Below are 17692 nucleotides of genomic sequence, written 5' to 3' on the forward strand. Positions count from 1 at the left end.
GGCACAAATTAGCTTTGACATTTTCATGGGAGGAAAGCAACTCTCTAAAATATTTTCTCAAAAAAAAAAAAAAAAAAGAAAGGAATAATACGACTCATATTCTGCATTGAATGCTGACAGTGCTCATGGTATCGTTATATCTTCATAAGACTTATTTTCAAGCTTGATATAGAACAAGCTCAAGAAAATTGGTAGAGGCTTGGAGGTGAAACGGGAGAGTATGAGACAGCTCAGCGTTTCTCCACGTCTTTCCTAAATTTCCACAGTCAAAGTGCCAGCTTTAACAAATAATTTCACGAGGCTTAGAGAAGATTATATTATCCTGCGCGTATGTTAGTTCAGGAGACAGAGGAGGACTCATCAGTAGTGCAATCGGTTGCCAACATGGAGCAACAAATAATCAGCATCTGGTTCCCATCGCTAACTGGAAGAGACAGTTATGTTTTGCTTACCGTTTAAAGCGTGTTTTATCCTGGAAAACACCACAAAGCAAACACCTGGCCAAGATAGCGAGGTTTTCACCCCTGCTTCCAAACAACAGCATGAAGGTCCACTAATAGTGTCTGATGATTTTTATTAGTAAATGACTTTAGTGTTGATATTCCTCTGAGATATTTTGAAGTTGTGTTAAACCCTCAATAAACTTTAACAGATATATTTAAACGCATGCATTTCCCACTGATTATATTGATTGCCTTCATAAGCTCTTAAATTCCAGTAAATTAGCTGAAATGCGCTTTAGATTTCAGTAAGTTAACAGAATCACATAAGGTTTTTGTGGGAAAACATCCTTTGAACGCACACTGCAAAAACGGAACTAAAAATAAGTAAAATGCTCTTAATATTTGTATATTTTTCCTTGATTTGAGTAGGTAAATAAGAGGATCTGCCACTAGAATAAGATTTTTGAACTTGAAATAGGAACAATTTATCTCTATCATGTTATTTCAAGTGCAGTGTATCCAATTATCTTATTTTAGGGGTCAAAATACTCATTCCATTGGCAGATAATCTTATTTACCTGCTCAAATCTAGGATAAAAACACAAATTTTAAGAACATTTTACTTATTTTTAGATCCGTTTTTGCAGTACAGACTTTACATGTAATGCAGCATTCTGTTTAAAGAGGTCTTTTCTTTCTGCCAAACCTTTCAAACAAGCCATTGTAATACATATTTGCTAATCTTTAAATCACACCATCATGGGTGACTGAATCTAACACGAGGCCAGTTATTTTCCTCTCCAATTGAATGATTAATGATTAGACATTCATACAAATAATCACTAAAACTTGGCAAGCTTACTAAACAGCTTTTTGAAAGGAAACGATCCACAAGATTGTCTACCTTCCCTGAATGGAGATTATGAAAATAATATGCATACTTCTCACAATAAATGTCATTAAACGGCAGCCATATTGCTTTTGTTTTTTCACAGAGGGAAAACTTGATAGTCACGTCACCGGGTTGCAAGCCATTATAAATCAATAGGCCAAATAAAACGCATGACTCAAACAAATTGAGGAGCCAAATTGTGACAAAAGGCTACGATGTTTTCCCCTCTGGAACAACGTGGATATGACACGTTTTTTTTAGGGAAACTGTGTTGCATTTAGTACTTTATAATTTCACGGCAGGTCAAAGACTTGCACTGATTACGCAGCAATTCCTGTACATGCCAAGTTGGGCGTTAAACATTGCGCCAAAGCTTTATATAAGAAAACGTGAGCCTGGGTAATTGAGATTACTCAGGTAAAATTGTGCAGAAACGAGCGGAGGGCTTTTTTAAAATCCTGGGTAATGACTGAAAGTACCTGCATTGGTAAAGGGGCAGAGCAGCAAGCCCAAAACCCAGGCCTTGGTCCAATTATGGAAAACCTGTGAGGTGACATGAAAGATGCTGCTTCTGAGGCAAACCAAGATATGCAGAGAAACTGAGAAACCTAGTCCAATTGGAATACCTGCTGACAGTAGGTGGTCGACTCACAGATGTGAAGCAGTTCTCAGAAACTGTTTACGCAACCAAATATGAGAGCAGCAATTCACAGGAAAGCTAAATCTTAAAAAAAATTGTAGGTTTCCAGTAAATATTTCTATTAATAAAAAAAAATTTATAAAAACGATGGCACTTCCAGCCTCATATTCCTTTCTCCCCACACAGTGAGTAGGGGGAATGTCAGGTTTAGATGTCAATGAACATCCAGCGTTTGGAAGGTAAATAAAAAAAAGAAAAAACCCTCTTTGACTGTATGGTTGTAACCTTAGATAAACCAAAAAGCATTCCTGTCCTCTCCCTCTTTCTGAAAACCTCTCAGGCTTCAAAATGTGATATGTTCCCCCTATCCTGGCAGCCTCCTGCTATCAGATCAGGCAGTACATAGTTAAATATGATCCACTGAGAGTTCATCCAGGTCCTAAAGGGGCTAAAGGCTTGTGTAGCCAACCTCAGGCCCCTTAGAGAACGCTGCATTTTAAGGCCGATGTTGCTGAAGTGCAGCAGCTACATGAACCTATAGAGCATTTGTCAGGGAATGTGTGCAGGGCACGAAAACACAGACCTTTCCTGTCAGTGCAGTTGGGGACCTGCAAGGTGTTGATGCCCTTGGCGGTCTCTGGGTTGGCGGTTTCCTTGGTGACTGCTGAGCCTTTGAGCTTACTCTTCGGGGTTTCCAGGGCTTTTAGCTTCTTGGCATGTTTGGTTCCCTTGTAGTGGGCCAAGGCCTGGCTCTGTGAGAGGAGCAAATAAAGACAGATTTAGCAGGCAAAAGAAGCTGAATACAGACAGAAGATGGAAAATATAAATGATAAATCCTGTTTTTTTTTAACGAAACGGGATTAATAGAGGAGTGTTTGCATTGCATTTTATTGTTGTTGTTTTTTTGTATCCTTTCATGTATCTGTTAAATTGATTGCACTGAAAGATAAACCATACTAGCACCAGTTGTTTTAGAATCAATAAATTTTTCTTTAATCTCTTAAAGGTCTAAAAAATGTCACGAGGCAATCACTGAAAAGAGAAAGAGCGTCAGCAGGATCTCAGGCCAGTTAAACAAGCCAAACCCAAAAGTAAGACCTAATTTGGAGAACTCAAGTTGCTTTGAGCCCCACTAAAAAATCTTTGGAAAACCACTGGACTGGTCCTAATCCTCCCATTTTTAGACATTTCTTTTTATCCAAGCACAGCGCTTTGTTCAGTGAGGGAATAACATGAAAGTGGACACCAAATTAATAGCAGAGAAAGAAGTGCACTTCACATAAAAGAGAACTTGGGTCGGTTGAAAAACATTGAAGAAATGAAATGAACTATCAACTATAGGCATACAATATGTACAGTTTGGAAAAATCAATATATCTCCTCAAGAGAACAAATATCTGTTGCATTATTAGGCTTACAAATTATCTATAATAAACTTTAATACTCTTAAAATCCTCGAAATCAAAGATTGTTTTAACCATTAAAACTTCAAACGTTATTAACATTTGCTTCTTTGTACCTAAAACCGCAGCACTCTGTAAGTAATGGTTAATAAAACTTTTAAGTTGTTTAAATTGCATAATCTCACACTGAAATTTTTTTTAAATCCACCTCTAATTGATGCACAAGTGCGGAAAAAAAACACAAAGATGCATAAAAAACACAAATAAAAATGTAATTATTGTTGCGCTCTCAGTGGCACATTTGACTTGTATAATATTTAAGACGATCAAACTGTTTAGAAACATTTTTTAATTGGAATCCATGTCTTCCTTTTCACCCGTGCTATAAATATAATGTGACACAGAGCTCTACTTGTCTTGTGCACTTCTAAAAATGGGAAAGACAGGCGAACGGCCCGTTAAGTAAAACCAATATGTGTTGGTGTTCATGTGTCCGGCAATAGCTACATGAACATCGCTACTCTTTAATTGTACCACAGCTGCTGTCAGAACTTAAAATAGACTTAAAAAATATTGAAACAACTTCAACTGTGATAAACAAAGGCTGGACAAGGACCCAGTAAAGATTAAGCCTCGTCTCTCCTACCATCACAAACCTAAACGTGGAGTTTTTACAATTCTGCAAAGGCAAAGGCAAGGCAAATTTATTTATATAGCACAATTCAGTACAGGGACAATGCAAAGTGCTTTACATGATTAAAATATAGCAAATTAAAACAGAATAAAAGCAAGTAGGAATAAAATGTAGATAGAAATTACAACAAAGAAGTCTCTAAGAAAGGCTTAGAGATGAAATCAAGATTCACATGGTTGTGATTTTTGGTTCAAAATAAAAGATGAATTTGTGGAAAAGCACCTCACGGCCACTGTTACGTATGATAGGTTAGGTTAGCGGTCCCCGATCCCTGAGCCACGGGTCGGCGCCACAAAGAAAGAATAGATACATTACATTATTTCCATTTTATTTTTCATTAGAATCTGAACAACATTTTATTTTGAAAAATGAGTCGTAGACAGATGTAACAGAGAGAATCCAGGCACTCTTGATGCGTGTTAAGACACGGGTCTTGGTCACGGGATATGTCATCCCTAAAGTTAAACCCATCAGCTAGCAGAAGGAGCAAAAAAAACAAACGTGTTTGGACAGTATCTTTGGGAGGTGAAGAAGGCCCCAGTGAGGAGACAGAAAAAAAAATACCAGGTGTCCCGCTTAAAATATGGATTTATCGTGACAGGTGACTCCCACGCTCGGTCCGCATAATATGCAGGGACAGGCTCTCTAGTGAAGTAATGAATAAATCCACGACCTATTTCTGAACAAACCAGGTGATTCGAGCATTTTTATGCAAGATGAAGATCAACTGCTGTTGACTGCAAATGTTGGCGGAGACAACAACTTTGCAGGTATTCTGGCTTAAAGTCACTGCAGAACACCCTGAGATTGCCGCAGCAATAAATGAAAACCCTGTTCCTAGTTTTGTGAAATGGGGTTTTGTGCAGTGACAAACTTACGGAGTAAACTGGACATTAGCAAAACACACTTTAGGTGTCGTTATTTCCCATGATGCCTAGTTAGAGAAACAAGCTCGTATCTCCCATTGATTCAGTGTTATAATGCTTTATATTTGTTTTGTGTGGTCCATATTATTTTCAAGGCAAGTTTGAACGTTACAATACCAGATAGCATTAGGCAGAGAGGATGTTGCTCATGTTGTGTTGTTGGCGCAATGTTACAATGAAGTAGAGAACGAGTACACAGTGGATTCACACTTACTGTTATATTTAGAAAATACCATACTCTTCATTCTGGTCTGATTTTTTTATGTTGTTGTATTTGTCTGCCACACCTTAAAGTCTGTACCAAAAAATGGCTGGGGGACCACTGTGAACGAGGGTCTGTATCTCTTTCACAGGCCCTGGGAACCGTGTTAAAGGGAATAATAGCATGTCAATATCAATTATATTCATATAATATAATTAAACTGCACAGTTTTCATAAAACCATCAATGATTTAAACACATAATAATTAAACACAATAAATAAGAACAAATAGGACAGATAGTTTACAAAGTCAGACGTTATTTAAATGCAAAGGAATATAAATGAGTTTTAAGGAGTGATTTAAAATGTTCCAAACTTTGGGCAGATCTTATATTGAGGGGTAAGCTGTTCCACATATTAGGTGCAGTAACGGCAAACGTGCGGTTCTCCTCCGCTTTTAAATCTGGTTCTGGGAACTTGTAGGAGTAGTTTATTGCTTGATCAAAGTGTTCTGGAAATGGAGCGGTCCTGCAGGAGATCTTTAAGGTAAGTGGGAGCTAAGCCATTTAAAATTTTAAAAACTAATGAAAGAATTTCAAAATCAGTCTAATAAGGACGGCTAATGAGGAGTAGCCAATATCGGGGTAATATGCTCACGTTCCGGGTTCGAGTCGAGCTGCAGCGTCATGAACTCTTTAGATATCATGATATCATGAACTCTTTTAAATACCATACTAGTAAAAAAAAATTTGTGGACCCAATCATTGCGCATTTCAGCAGGGAAATAAACATGTCCAGATCAACACAAAAATGTTGCATTCCACTTGCAGTCGAAACTTGGAAATCCCGCCTTCTGATCAGAATAATCAACTTTAATGGCTGCTATAGTCAGACTTTCCCCTCAGGAAGTCAGAAAAATGTTTTAAGGTCAATTGTCTGTTCCAATATGGCAGCTCCTCGCCTCAACAACAGTACGCTGTGATGAAAACATGTTTATTTTAGAAGACTCAATTGTAAGAGATAAATCAATGCTACATGCAGTGCCTGAAACTCTGAAATGAACAAATTAAAACTGGTGGACATACAGCTTTAAAGGACATTTGTAATAGGTACTACGAACAAAACAAAACAGTTTTCCTGGCTGTTGCCATATTGGTATCCTAAACTTTAGTTTTTTACACTTTTTTACACTTTTATTCAGATGTAGCCTACTTCCAGCTCCTATATTTGTTTTCTGAGGCAAATTTAATACATCTATCACCAGACCACCAGACTTCATTTAGCTGAATAAGGAGAGCACAAAGAAGGACCTAGGACAAAGAAAAAAAAAATGTTGTAGACTTAGACTTAGACATCTTTATTTGTCATTTTGTATGCACAGACTGCGTACAGACCGAAATTTTGTTGCATGCAGCTTGTAAATTGCAGTAAAAAATTAAATTGCAGTATAAGGTGCAGCAGTGATTTAAAAGTAAATAATTTAAATGTAGACAATGCAGGAGAAGTCACAGTGTACAGGTGAGTATTTGTAAAACCATTTGTATGTGCAGAATTGATTGTGCAAGGGCATTTGAGAGGACTGGTTAAAGATTATTCTCTCTATCAGCTAAATTTTTAAAAATTGACAAAAAATGTTGAACAAAATATCAAGAGCAAAGATGACAGTAATTGTGACATTGGAGATTTTGTGGGGAAAAAATGCACAATTGTCTTCCACTGAATTAAAATTTCAAATTGTAAACTGGATTTGTCTAAAATTTTCACTCTTAATAAATTAGTAATTTGTTATTTCAAAGACTTTTTACACATCTTTACCGGGGGCACCAACAGGTGTAGTAGTAGACTTGAAATTGCAGATCTTCCCGTCTCCTTAAATGACAAGAAAAAAAAATCTGACAACTTTATTATAACGCTAAAAATACCAGGGATAAAAATAAAATAAATTCTTGTTGTATGTGTGGAGTTTAATCCCCAACTGTTTGGTTTTACAGTCTGAACACGTAGAGCCACCAAGATTCACCTTCACAACAAATTCATCCAGACACATAGACAGGCGACGTACGCGGAGACTCTGAGCTGTCCTTGTTTACCGCCGAGCATTTCCCAGCGTACTTTGCCTGTGGCAGGAAGGAAGCCATCAAGGAGGGCTGCAACTGCCTCTTTGAATAAATAAGTCAGCCCACTTCAGGATCCCAGAAAACACCAGAATGGATTATTATTATTTATGGTCCACAGCTATATAAAGGCCATATATGGCAGCATCTCCCTTCTAACACTTTGCCTGTTTTGTTTTTACGGCCTTTTTTTGATGCACAGCGTGCTTAACTTTTCTAATACTGATGGTGAGCTTTTATTGTGTCCCAAGAGGCCATAAATTCTTCCTTCAGTCATTTTGTTGGGAAAGAATTTTTGAAACGATTTTCTCCACGAAGCATCGCTTTTTCAAATTGACTGCACATCTTGTTCTGGCATGTAACTATTAATTTTAACCAACATTCATCACCCTGCAGGTACCAAAGACATGGCTAACAGTTTGTCACGAGGCTCCTGTAATATGGATGGCTGTTTAAGGCTGCCTTAGTGATATTTCATCTTTTATCAGAGCAGTGAAATGGAACGCCTCAATTCAATGTCTGGCACATGTATTATTAAATCTAGGAGTGAAATTATTTGTTTTCCTTCCAGGTACTCTTTGAAGAAGCCAAGAGATGAAAAAAAAAATAGCGATGTTGAACTTGTGAAGAGGTTGCTGGGAGCAAAGACGTTTAGATCCTGAGGAATTCAGTAGAAACCATGATCACAGAGAGGTTGCACCGAATGTTTCAGGCAATGCAAAATGAAGGATTCATCTAGTTTCAGGCTTTTTTTTGGGGGGGGGGGGTGCTACAAGCTTTACATATATTTATAGACTGAACATTTCTGGCTATTCTGGCTGAATTTTCAGGATTATTATCCTGCAGTGGGTCTCAGGTCTTTTGCAACGTTTAACATTTTTTTCCTCCTGGACTGTATTGTATTTAGCATCATTTATGTTGTAACCAGCTTGGACCGGCTTAATAAGAACGGTTTGTTCAGGGTTATGTACAGTTTTAGGGTCGATGTTTCAACCCCACATGGAAGACTGAGTGTAGAGAAAATCCTGTAGTTTTCATATTTTCTGATCAGAGCACCTTCTTCCACATGTCCTCTACATCGCTTCTGTCAGCCTGCTTTCTTTTAATAATAGCCTCCTGTTTGCCACTTTTCCATAAAGGCCACATTTATAGGTGTGACAACAAGTAGATGCCGTTTTGACTGATTCTACTACCTGAGCGTTGAATCTCTGCAGCTCCTCCACAGCTACTATGGACAGCTTGGCTGCTTCTCTGATAGATGCTCTCCTTTCCCAGCTCTTAGTTTTGGTGAATTGGCCATGGCCTGGTAAGTTTGCAGTTGTGCCGTACTCTTTCTGGTTACAGATGATGGATGGAACAGGAATCTGAGATGCTCAGGGATTGGTAGATTCATTCATAAGCTAACCCTGTTTTAAATTGCTCCAAACTCCATTCCTGACCCTCCTGCTTTTGGATCTAATGTTCTCTAACAAACCTGAATTTATAGTGAGAAAACTACTGAAAGGCTTCACTGGATTTCATTTTGGAGTTTGTGGATTTACAGCGGCTGAGTACATATGTGGGCATGTCAGACTTTGCAGGTTTTTATTCTTAATGAAAGAAAACAGACAATTTTCCTTCCCTTTCACAGTTATGCATTAATTTGTGTTTGTAACATATTTTTCCCAGTCAAATAAAATGAAACTCTGGTTGTAAGGTTTTTATTCAATAAGCCACCGTATAAATGCTTTTAACCATTTTTTTAAAGAGACCAAAGTTAGAAATTACTATCAATCCAAAACAATAAAAAAGACAATAAAATCCAAAAACCACAGAGAGAAAACCCAATTTGCTCCAAAACAAAACCAAAGCATAAAACAATACATATAAAAGAAAGCCATCATATGTCAGCCAAACTCAAAAAACTGCAGTTATGTAACATTAAAAACATAATAATGACTAAAAATAAATTGTAATAATTTCTTCTTACAAAAGGCATACTTGTTCATCCCTAATTAATCACTTTACTAAGGGGTAATATAAGCTACTTAAGGAATTAGATTGATTTGTTATCTCTTGAATTGCCCAAAGTTTTTTTGCTTCCCTTGTGTGGTTTTGATTTTCTTTTCTTTTTCTTTATTTATCCACCTTTATTTGCAATGCTGAGTTTATCCACCATTCTTCGCCAGTCATAAATCTTTATGACCCAGATTCACAGGGCGTATAAACAATCTCCAGGAATATGTGGAGTCCTGAGGATCTAAATTATGGAAATAGATTCCTTAAAGGGTGTGAGAGAACTGTATAGTGGCTCAGAGTTTAGGCCTCTTTTTCTTGCTTTAACGGGATATGGAGGTCACTTGGATTGTTCCCATTTTATCACTGCTGAACGCTTGCACACATGCACTCGCCTATGGATGAGTTAAAACCAAACAAAAAGATAGAATACACAACAATATACAACAAATAAAACACTGGTAACAGTTTCAAGAAGCCGAACCTACCAGACATAAATATAGCGTCTAAAAGGATGAGCTTCAACTTTGAGACGACGTGTGACTCAAGAAACGTTGCAAATGAGTTCTGAAATAAGTGAAAATAAACACATTCCTAAAATACACGGTTCTTCTACTCCAAGCAAGCAGCCAGAAGCCGCTCCCCGCTGAGCATTGTTTACATTTTTCCCCAGTAATAGAATTACAGCAAAATCCAATTATTCCTGCATGGACTGTTGCTGTAGGGCTGCATCAGAAATGTACAAATGCAAGATTTGGGTTTGTGTAACACACATTTCTCACGGCAAGTAGGCATGTTGATGTTTTCAGATCAATAATACAACGGTGTGAAAAAAAAAAAGGATTTGCCCCCCTTCGCAGATTTTCAGTTTCTGCTTTTTTTCTTACATGGACCTTTAATATCAAACAAAAGTTCTAAACTTTGTTCTCTTTTTTATGTTATGCAGAGGCAGAAGTGTCTCTTTGAATTGAAAAGGTGGCTGACCCCAGGTATGGGGTTTATAAGCAATTGATTTTCCTGTGCATCTGTTGTTATTTCAAGCCTAAGATACACACTTACTTCTTTTAAAATATCTGTTTTGTGTAAAACCTTTCCACTCAGGATGACGTTAGTTAGAAAAATTAAAAAGATTGTTTGAAAATTGCATTTTGTATTTAATCAGGTTATCTTTGCCTGATATACAAATTAGTTTGATGATCTGAAACATTTAATTTAATTTAATTTAATTTAAGACAAAAAAAAAAAACAGAAGGTTAGCCCTATATTTGTGTTTTTAGCCTGCAGCAAAGGCAACATTTCACACAGCTGTCATCTTGCTGAGGAAGAGGCATGAGTGAAAGCAACTAAAACTATGAAACATAGTGAATGGTTTGGAGGAGGGAAAAAAATAGCCAAATGTTTTAAATTAAATAGATGTCACTAAATATATTATGCAATGTTTAACCGTGGGAAGCAAAAAAATATGAAGGGTAAAGGAGGATATTTGAAGCTGCAAAGCTGTGCAGAAAAATAATTTGGACGCCGTATTTTTTCCTTATTAAGCCTGAGTGAAAACAAGAGTGTAAAAAATTTCTCTGCGTCATTGACGATTTCATTTAAACCTTAATTTTGCCATTAAAATCATAATTATTATCAGGAACACAAGGGACCTTTAGTAAAGACTTTAGTCTAATTGTTTCCCGTTTACATGCTGGATTTAGAGCCTGTTGTGGGATAGTAACAAGCGGTTGAAATGAGTGAAAGATAAACAACATAAATGAATGAGCTTTTCAAATTATCCTGGTGATTGTTTTCCTAAATTATACTCATGACTCTTTTATTGCAATGAGATCACAACTTCATTTGAATTTGTGAAACAATTTTATAGCCTCTTTTAAAAGCTTAGATACACTCATTATGGGTTTAAATGTAATTCATTGTGGTCTTTTTATTGATGCTATTGAAACCTTTTTCTGCTCTCAGGGTGGGTTGGTAATACAACTCAATGTAATTGAGGTTGTTTTTTTTTAAAGCAAATATTTTGTTGGACAAGCATAAGTTTGTCAGAGAGTATTTTGAGTTCACACGGCCACAAAGTTTTACATTTTGTCTAGTATCAATTAATGCTTTATTCTCTCATCCAAACCCAGCCTTTAGTATCTCCACAAAGACCAGAGCAGCGAAGGAGGGAATGATTAATTGATGCTTAAATATGTGCCAAATGTGAATGAGGCACTTCACTTCTACGGGCACAGCAGTTTTCCCACTAAAATGTATTCTGGTTGTTTTATTGCAGAGCGATGCAGAATACCAAGGGCTTGATGGCAAAGGTTACATGTTTTCAGCTGAGGCTCTGCAGGCGCTGCACATAGAAGCGAGGGATTAGCATCTTGTCGACTTTTTATTCTTTTGAAAGATTACGCTGGATGGTGGAATGAAAAGCTGAAAGTAAAGCGGGGTGAAATTTGACCCTTAGACGTCTTTCTGAGTGGGTGTACATGGCAAATTAAATGTTTGTGGAAAATCAGCAGATTATGGAAGTCACAAACACTGCAGCCTTTGACATTAGAAAGGTGAAGTTTATGCAGCCTGAAGAAAACTCAAATGGGTTGAGTCCAAACTTATAGATAAATCGATACTATTAAAAACACAAATATCACCAAATTAACATTTTCGACAGTTAATTGGTTGCTACAGCTGAGAAGTTACACTATATGCCAGTACCAGTGGCGCCACCAGAGGGTGGCCAGGGGTGGCCATGGCCCCCCGTGCCATGTCCTGGCCAACCCACTGGCCAGTGACAATTGTAGGCAGCCACGCTTCCTGAACTTCTATCACACTTTTATTTGTTTATCTGCCAGTATCTACTTTCCCCTACTAACAGTTTTGTTTTCCAATAAATGAATAAAGGTACACCTTATTCTAAATATAATTACACAATAAAATGGAATTGTTGTTCAACTCAAAATGTTAACTGTACTGTTATTGGTCTATGCACATTAGATCATTAGGAACATAAAAAATCCCCCCAAAAAATTGAAAACCAAAAGATATTAATTGGTGTTTTCTTAAGTCTTTCTGATTTCTTTCTGTTTTCTACAGGCAGTAGAATAAAATCATGAAATTATGTCTTTTAGTTTCAGTGCCACCCTAAGAGTTTGAGTGCCCCCCCATCTGCCCCCCGCCCCTATGAAACATTTCTGGAGGCGCCACTGGCCAGTACCTTTTGCCAGCGGTCATTGGATATTGTTATACACCCTCTTATGGGCAGTTTAATTTAATTAATCTAGAACTTGTATTTGGAGAGAATCTATTCATTGACAAGGAAAACAGCCAAACCCCACGGAGAAAGACCCCTAGGCTGGGGTTTGAACCCAGGACCTTCCTGCTGCAGTGCCACCAACTGCACCACTGTGCAGCCTGTTGGTGTTACGGTAATATCCAATTTATCTCTGTGGCAAATCGAATTATCTGATGCATCTGTTAGTGAGTATGTTTTAAAGAATTACCTCCAAGTATTTCCGGTCACCCTCACACGACTGACAGCTGAACACTCAATCTTTTTTTTTCCTTCCTTTAATGAAGCTCTTAAATTAGCAACTGATGAGCAGTAAGTATGTTCTTAAGTACGAGTTCGTCTGTAAAAACATCATAATCCCGTCCTGAGTAATCAACAGCCCGTTCAGCGTTGAAAATGGACTGATTACTCCTTAATGAAAGGTGCCATGACACAGCCAGTTAGGGATGCTTCTGATTCAACAACATGCAGAACCACTGATTTTCTTTTTAAATCTTTTTGATTACTTTCAAAGTGGTATGGAAATTAGGTGCAGGGGAAAATCGAAACCCATCTGCTTGGTTAGGCGCTCGTGCGTTGGTTAGATTTAGCAAGTTAATATGAACGCCGCGCTTTTGATTAAAAAGTTTGAGCATGTACAAGACACTGCATATGGAAATATGCTAATAAAGTCTACCTTCTGAAATAAGGTCTGAACGCATAATGTTCTGGGAAAACATGATGGAATGGCAACAAGCACAACGAGGAGCAGACACATCATATCCAGGTTTTTGACATAAAAAATAACCTTAAATCTAAACTGCTGTTTTAATTTGTAGTAGTTTTATGTTGTTATTATAAGTTAGGTTTGTAAGATAGGCTTTTTTTTAATTATTTTTACATTTGAAAATAAGATGTAGAATTATGTATTAATCAAGATATGATTAAAGGAGAAAGGTTGATTTAAGATTCTAACACTCTGAATTAACAAAAAGGTATTTCAGGAGAGAGAAATTGTGGAAAAAATGTCACTTGGGGTACGACAACCCTTCCTGATACGATGCATTTCCCTGACGGCTGGTGTCTGCAGAAGCGTTTTTCTCTAACTAATGTCTAACTGGATTATTTATCCATTTTTCTTTCAATCCGAGCAACGTTTTGTCCTGCTTCATTAAAAACACGAAATTGCTCCCAGACGGGTTTCATAATTTTTCACAAAGTGCCTGGCTGTCAGATTTAGGCTTGATGCACAGCAGGCAGGCACCGTCACCAACAGAGGCCCGAAACACTTGAACAGCGTCGCTGCAGCCGAGATCCGTGCAGAACAGTCGGGCAAATGAAGCTTTTGTCAGAGCTGATTCTGAGGAGATTTTCTAGTCGACGCTCTCACCTGTGAGTTGAACCTCAGCTGGCAGACGCTGCAGGACACATGCTTCCTCTTGGCTGTGGGAGGGATGCCGAGGGTGTGATGGAGGACGGCTTTCTGCACCGGGTCCATCTGGAGGACGGACACAGACAGACAGAGAGGCTAATTAAAACGGGGCTAAAGCTGACCTGTAAATCCACCTGACTATGCGGTCGCTCGCTGGGCTGTGGAGAGAAAACAGGTCGCCTGGGGCCTTCTGGAATGCCAAGCGTCATTCTTTCACTTGAGTGGGTGAATTCTGGCATTTTCACAGACGCTAAATGCTAACTTTCAGCCACTCACAGAGTTTTTACTGACCCAAGGGCAATGGCTGTTGGCAAACTCCTTCAGGGGATCATTGAAATCAGTCTCCTTTATATCCTCTAACTGTCTTTTTACACAAAGAGTATTCCATATATAAAGGAAACAAAATGGTATAAACTATTCATAAACTGTCTCCTCTTAGAGAGAGGTTTGACAAACACATAACTGAAGTCTTTCATGAAGAGGTTCTCCTATAAAATAATGACAACAATGGAGATCATTTTTATGGTTTTATACAGATCGTTGTGAGAAGGAGGACTGCCGCTCATAAAACGGGTGCAGAAATTCTGCCTTTTTGAGCTGTTCCAGGAATAGAAATTGCTACAGAAAGTTGTCATAACTGTATTTTAAAAGTGTGTCAGTCTATATTAACACAAAAGATACATACATTTTATGATGCTGTACACAGAAGCGATTCCAAAATGCCAGTTATAATGAATAAGGAAACAATTGACACACAGATTTATAGCATGAATGCAAGTAGTTTGAAAGCAAACCGCCAGCTGTAGATTTTTACGCTGGTATTTCCATATGTACAGCATTTATAAAAAGCTTTTACATTTGACAACCATGGTTTTAAAGAGGATGTTAGTCTATATTTTACTAATATATCTAACTAAGATCGCATCACGCTTGGGCTTCCTAAAACTCGAATCTTAAGAGAACCTGTGAACCGAGCCAACTGAGCTATTCAAATTGTTTCCTCACAGATTGGCTGTTTCAAATCAAACAAATTTTAATAACAAAGATAACCTTGGTTAAAAAAAATACTGATGATTTAATTTATTAAGCCAAACATATCCAAACCAACTTGTACCTTTTTGAAAAGGCAGAAGCCCTCCTTATCAGGCAATGAATTATTTACCACATTTTTTTGTTACTGTCTGTAAAGTCAGGAAGTCACTTAGAATGAGTCAAACAACATTGAGTAGGCTAAAACATCTTTAAAAGGAAATGACATCTATCAGTCTGTAAAAATATAACAGATTTAATTTTAATTTTAGGAGAATATCCATAACATAAGAAAACAGGAAACAGCAGCAGACCTTCCTGGGATTTGGCTGGCCTACCAGAAGCCCGAGAGCCTTTTGATGATTTTTCTAGAAGGTCACAAAGCGACCCAGAAAAACCTCTAAAGCAACGCTTTACTCACTTGCCTCAGTTAAAGTGAGCGTTCACGGTTCAACAATAACAGAGGGGCTGGACAAAAATGGCATCTGTGGGAGAGTTTTTAAAGCAAAAACCACTGCTGACCAAAAGGAACACAAAGGCCCATCTCATATCTGCCACAAAAGATCTCGATGAAGCCCAAGACTTTGGGAAAATATACTGAAAGAGGCAAAAGTGAAGCTGTGTTGCCCGTTACATCTGGTGTATGATGAGCACAGCATTTCAGGAAAAAAGAATATCATACTGATGGTGGTAGCCTGATGGTGCTTCAAGACCTGAACAACTCTCTGCACTGATGGAAGAATAAACTCTGACAGAAAATCCTGAAGGAACGTGTCCGGCCATTAGTTTGTGACCTTAAGTAGAACTACACTTGGATTACGCGGGATGACAATGATTCAAACCACACCAGCAAGTGAGAACCTCTGGATGACGCTTTTGGAATGGCCTAGTCAAAGCCCAGACTTAAATCTGATTGACAGGCTGGGACCTGACTGCAAACTGGCTGTTGGTACTTGAAAACCCACACAACTTTAATAAAGCAGGGGCTGAATTTAAATTCCTCGCAAGCAATGTCAACAAAATACTGTTTTCACATATTTTTGATGGCAGCTGTTGACTGGTGTTGGCTCGCTAGTGTTAACTCATCTTAACTTTGTCGGATATAAGATTTGTTTGAAAAGCAAAAACAAGGGACATTTGTTCATAACAAATGTTCTGCTCGGAAATGTAAATAAAAAAAATAAAAAAAGAAAGCTTAATGTCTGAAAGATTAAAAAGTAAAGTTTATTTACTTATCCCTACATCACGATGTCACCAGGTGACTATGAACCCATTCAAGCACTGAGTAAATGCTTAAAAGAAATAAATGCATGGATTTGCCAAAATTTTCTTCAGATCAATAAAAAACAAACTGTTATAATTTTTGGACCAATAGAGGAGAGATCAAAAGTTAGCACACAGCTTCAGTCGCTTCAGCTAAAAACCACTAATCAGGCCTGAAATCTGGGTGTAGTGATGGACTCAGACCTGAACCTTCAAAAGCATCTAAAGACAGTTACAAGGTCGGCTTTCTATCACCTGAAGAACGTTTCCAGGATTAAAGGACTGATGTCTCAGCATGATCTGGAAAAACTAATCCATACGTTTGTTTTTAGTAGAATCGATCACTGCAACGGTGTTTTCACAGGTCTGCCTAAAAAGTGGATCAGACAGCTGCAGCTGATCCAGAACGCTGCTGCCCGCGTCCTCACTAAGACTAAGAAAGCAGAGAACATAACCCCAGTTCTAAAGTCATTACACTGGCTCCCTGTATCTCAGAGAATAGACTTTAAAATCCTTCTGTTAGTCTATAAATCCCTGAATAGCTCAGCACCTAAATACATCACAGACTTGTTATCAGTGTATCAACCCTCCAGATCACTAAGGTCTTCTGGCTCCAGCCTTCTCTGCAGAACCAGAACCAGAAGCAGACACGGAGAAGCAGCATTTAGTTCCTATGCTCCACTTATCTGGAACAAACTTACAGAAAACTGTAAAGGTGCTGAAAGCCTTAGTTCCTTTAAATCAAAATTAAAAACACGTTTGTTTAGGATTGCCTTCGACCTTTCTAGTTAAACCGTTTTACTGAAACATCATTAGTTCAACTTTGTAGTTTTTAATGTTTGCTTTTAGTTTCCATTTTCCCATGTTTTATTTTGTTTCATTTTTTCTACATTTTATTTTTAACTTGCTTTTATTCTGTTTTTATTTACCTATGTTTTAATCATGTAAAGCGCTTTGCATTGTCGTTGTACTGAAATGTGCTATACAAATAAATTTGCCTTGCCTTTCCTTACTCCTCCACTAACAGCTAAATACTTTGGTTTCCAATGTGCTCTTCTCACCACCCCTGTCATTTTGTTAATGTGCTCAGCTTTTGTCTTGCTCTCTCTCTCTCTCTTGTATTTTGGACATTAATTAGGCTTTGCCGTTCCTTTTCAATCGGTTAAAAATATGGTTATCGCAGCTGCCTGAATCCAGACAGCAGAGACTAAATTGATGTCGTAATTTAATAATTTTAGCAAATATTGATCACGTTCCTTTAATTGGAAAATTACATCTTGACCTTTACAGGAAGGTGGCAACAAACAATTGAAAAATGACCGTTCCTTTTCTTAGTGACAACTCAGAAAGTCACCTTCTCCATTTCACCTACACAACAACGTTGTCCGGTAGGAAATGTTGCC

At 37.8% G+C, this 17692-nt stretch overlaps 1 protein-coding gene across 2 annotated transcripts in view; it reads right to left on the minus strand.

The window, feature by feature from the left end:
- The window catches only part of znf385d (zinc finger protein 385D), a 121012-nt gene that overhangs the window by 36805 nt on the left and 66515 nt on the right, over positions 1-17692 (minus strand). For both annotated transcript variants that reach the window (XM_021324160.2, XM_012877703.3), the window contains 2 exons: positions 13956-14063; positions 2559-2727 (listed from right to left, as the gene is read on the minus strand). In XM_021324160.2, coding sequence (XP_021179835.2) covers positions 2559-2727; positions 13956-14063 — 277 coding nt within the window. The remainder of the gene's footprint in view (positions 1-2558; positions 2728-13955; positions 14064-17692) is intronic.

Source organism: Fundulus heteroclitus, chromosome 3 (assembly GCF_011125445.2).
Source record: "Fundulus heteroclitus isolate FHET01 chromosome 3, MU-UCD_Fhet_4.1, whole genome shotgun sequence".
Classification (NCBI taxonomy): domain Eukaryota; kingdom Metazoa; phylum Chordata; class Actinopteri; order Cyprinodontiformes; family Fundulidae; genus Fundulus; species Fundulus heteroclitus.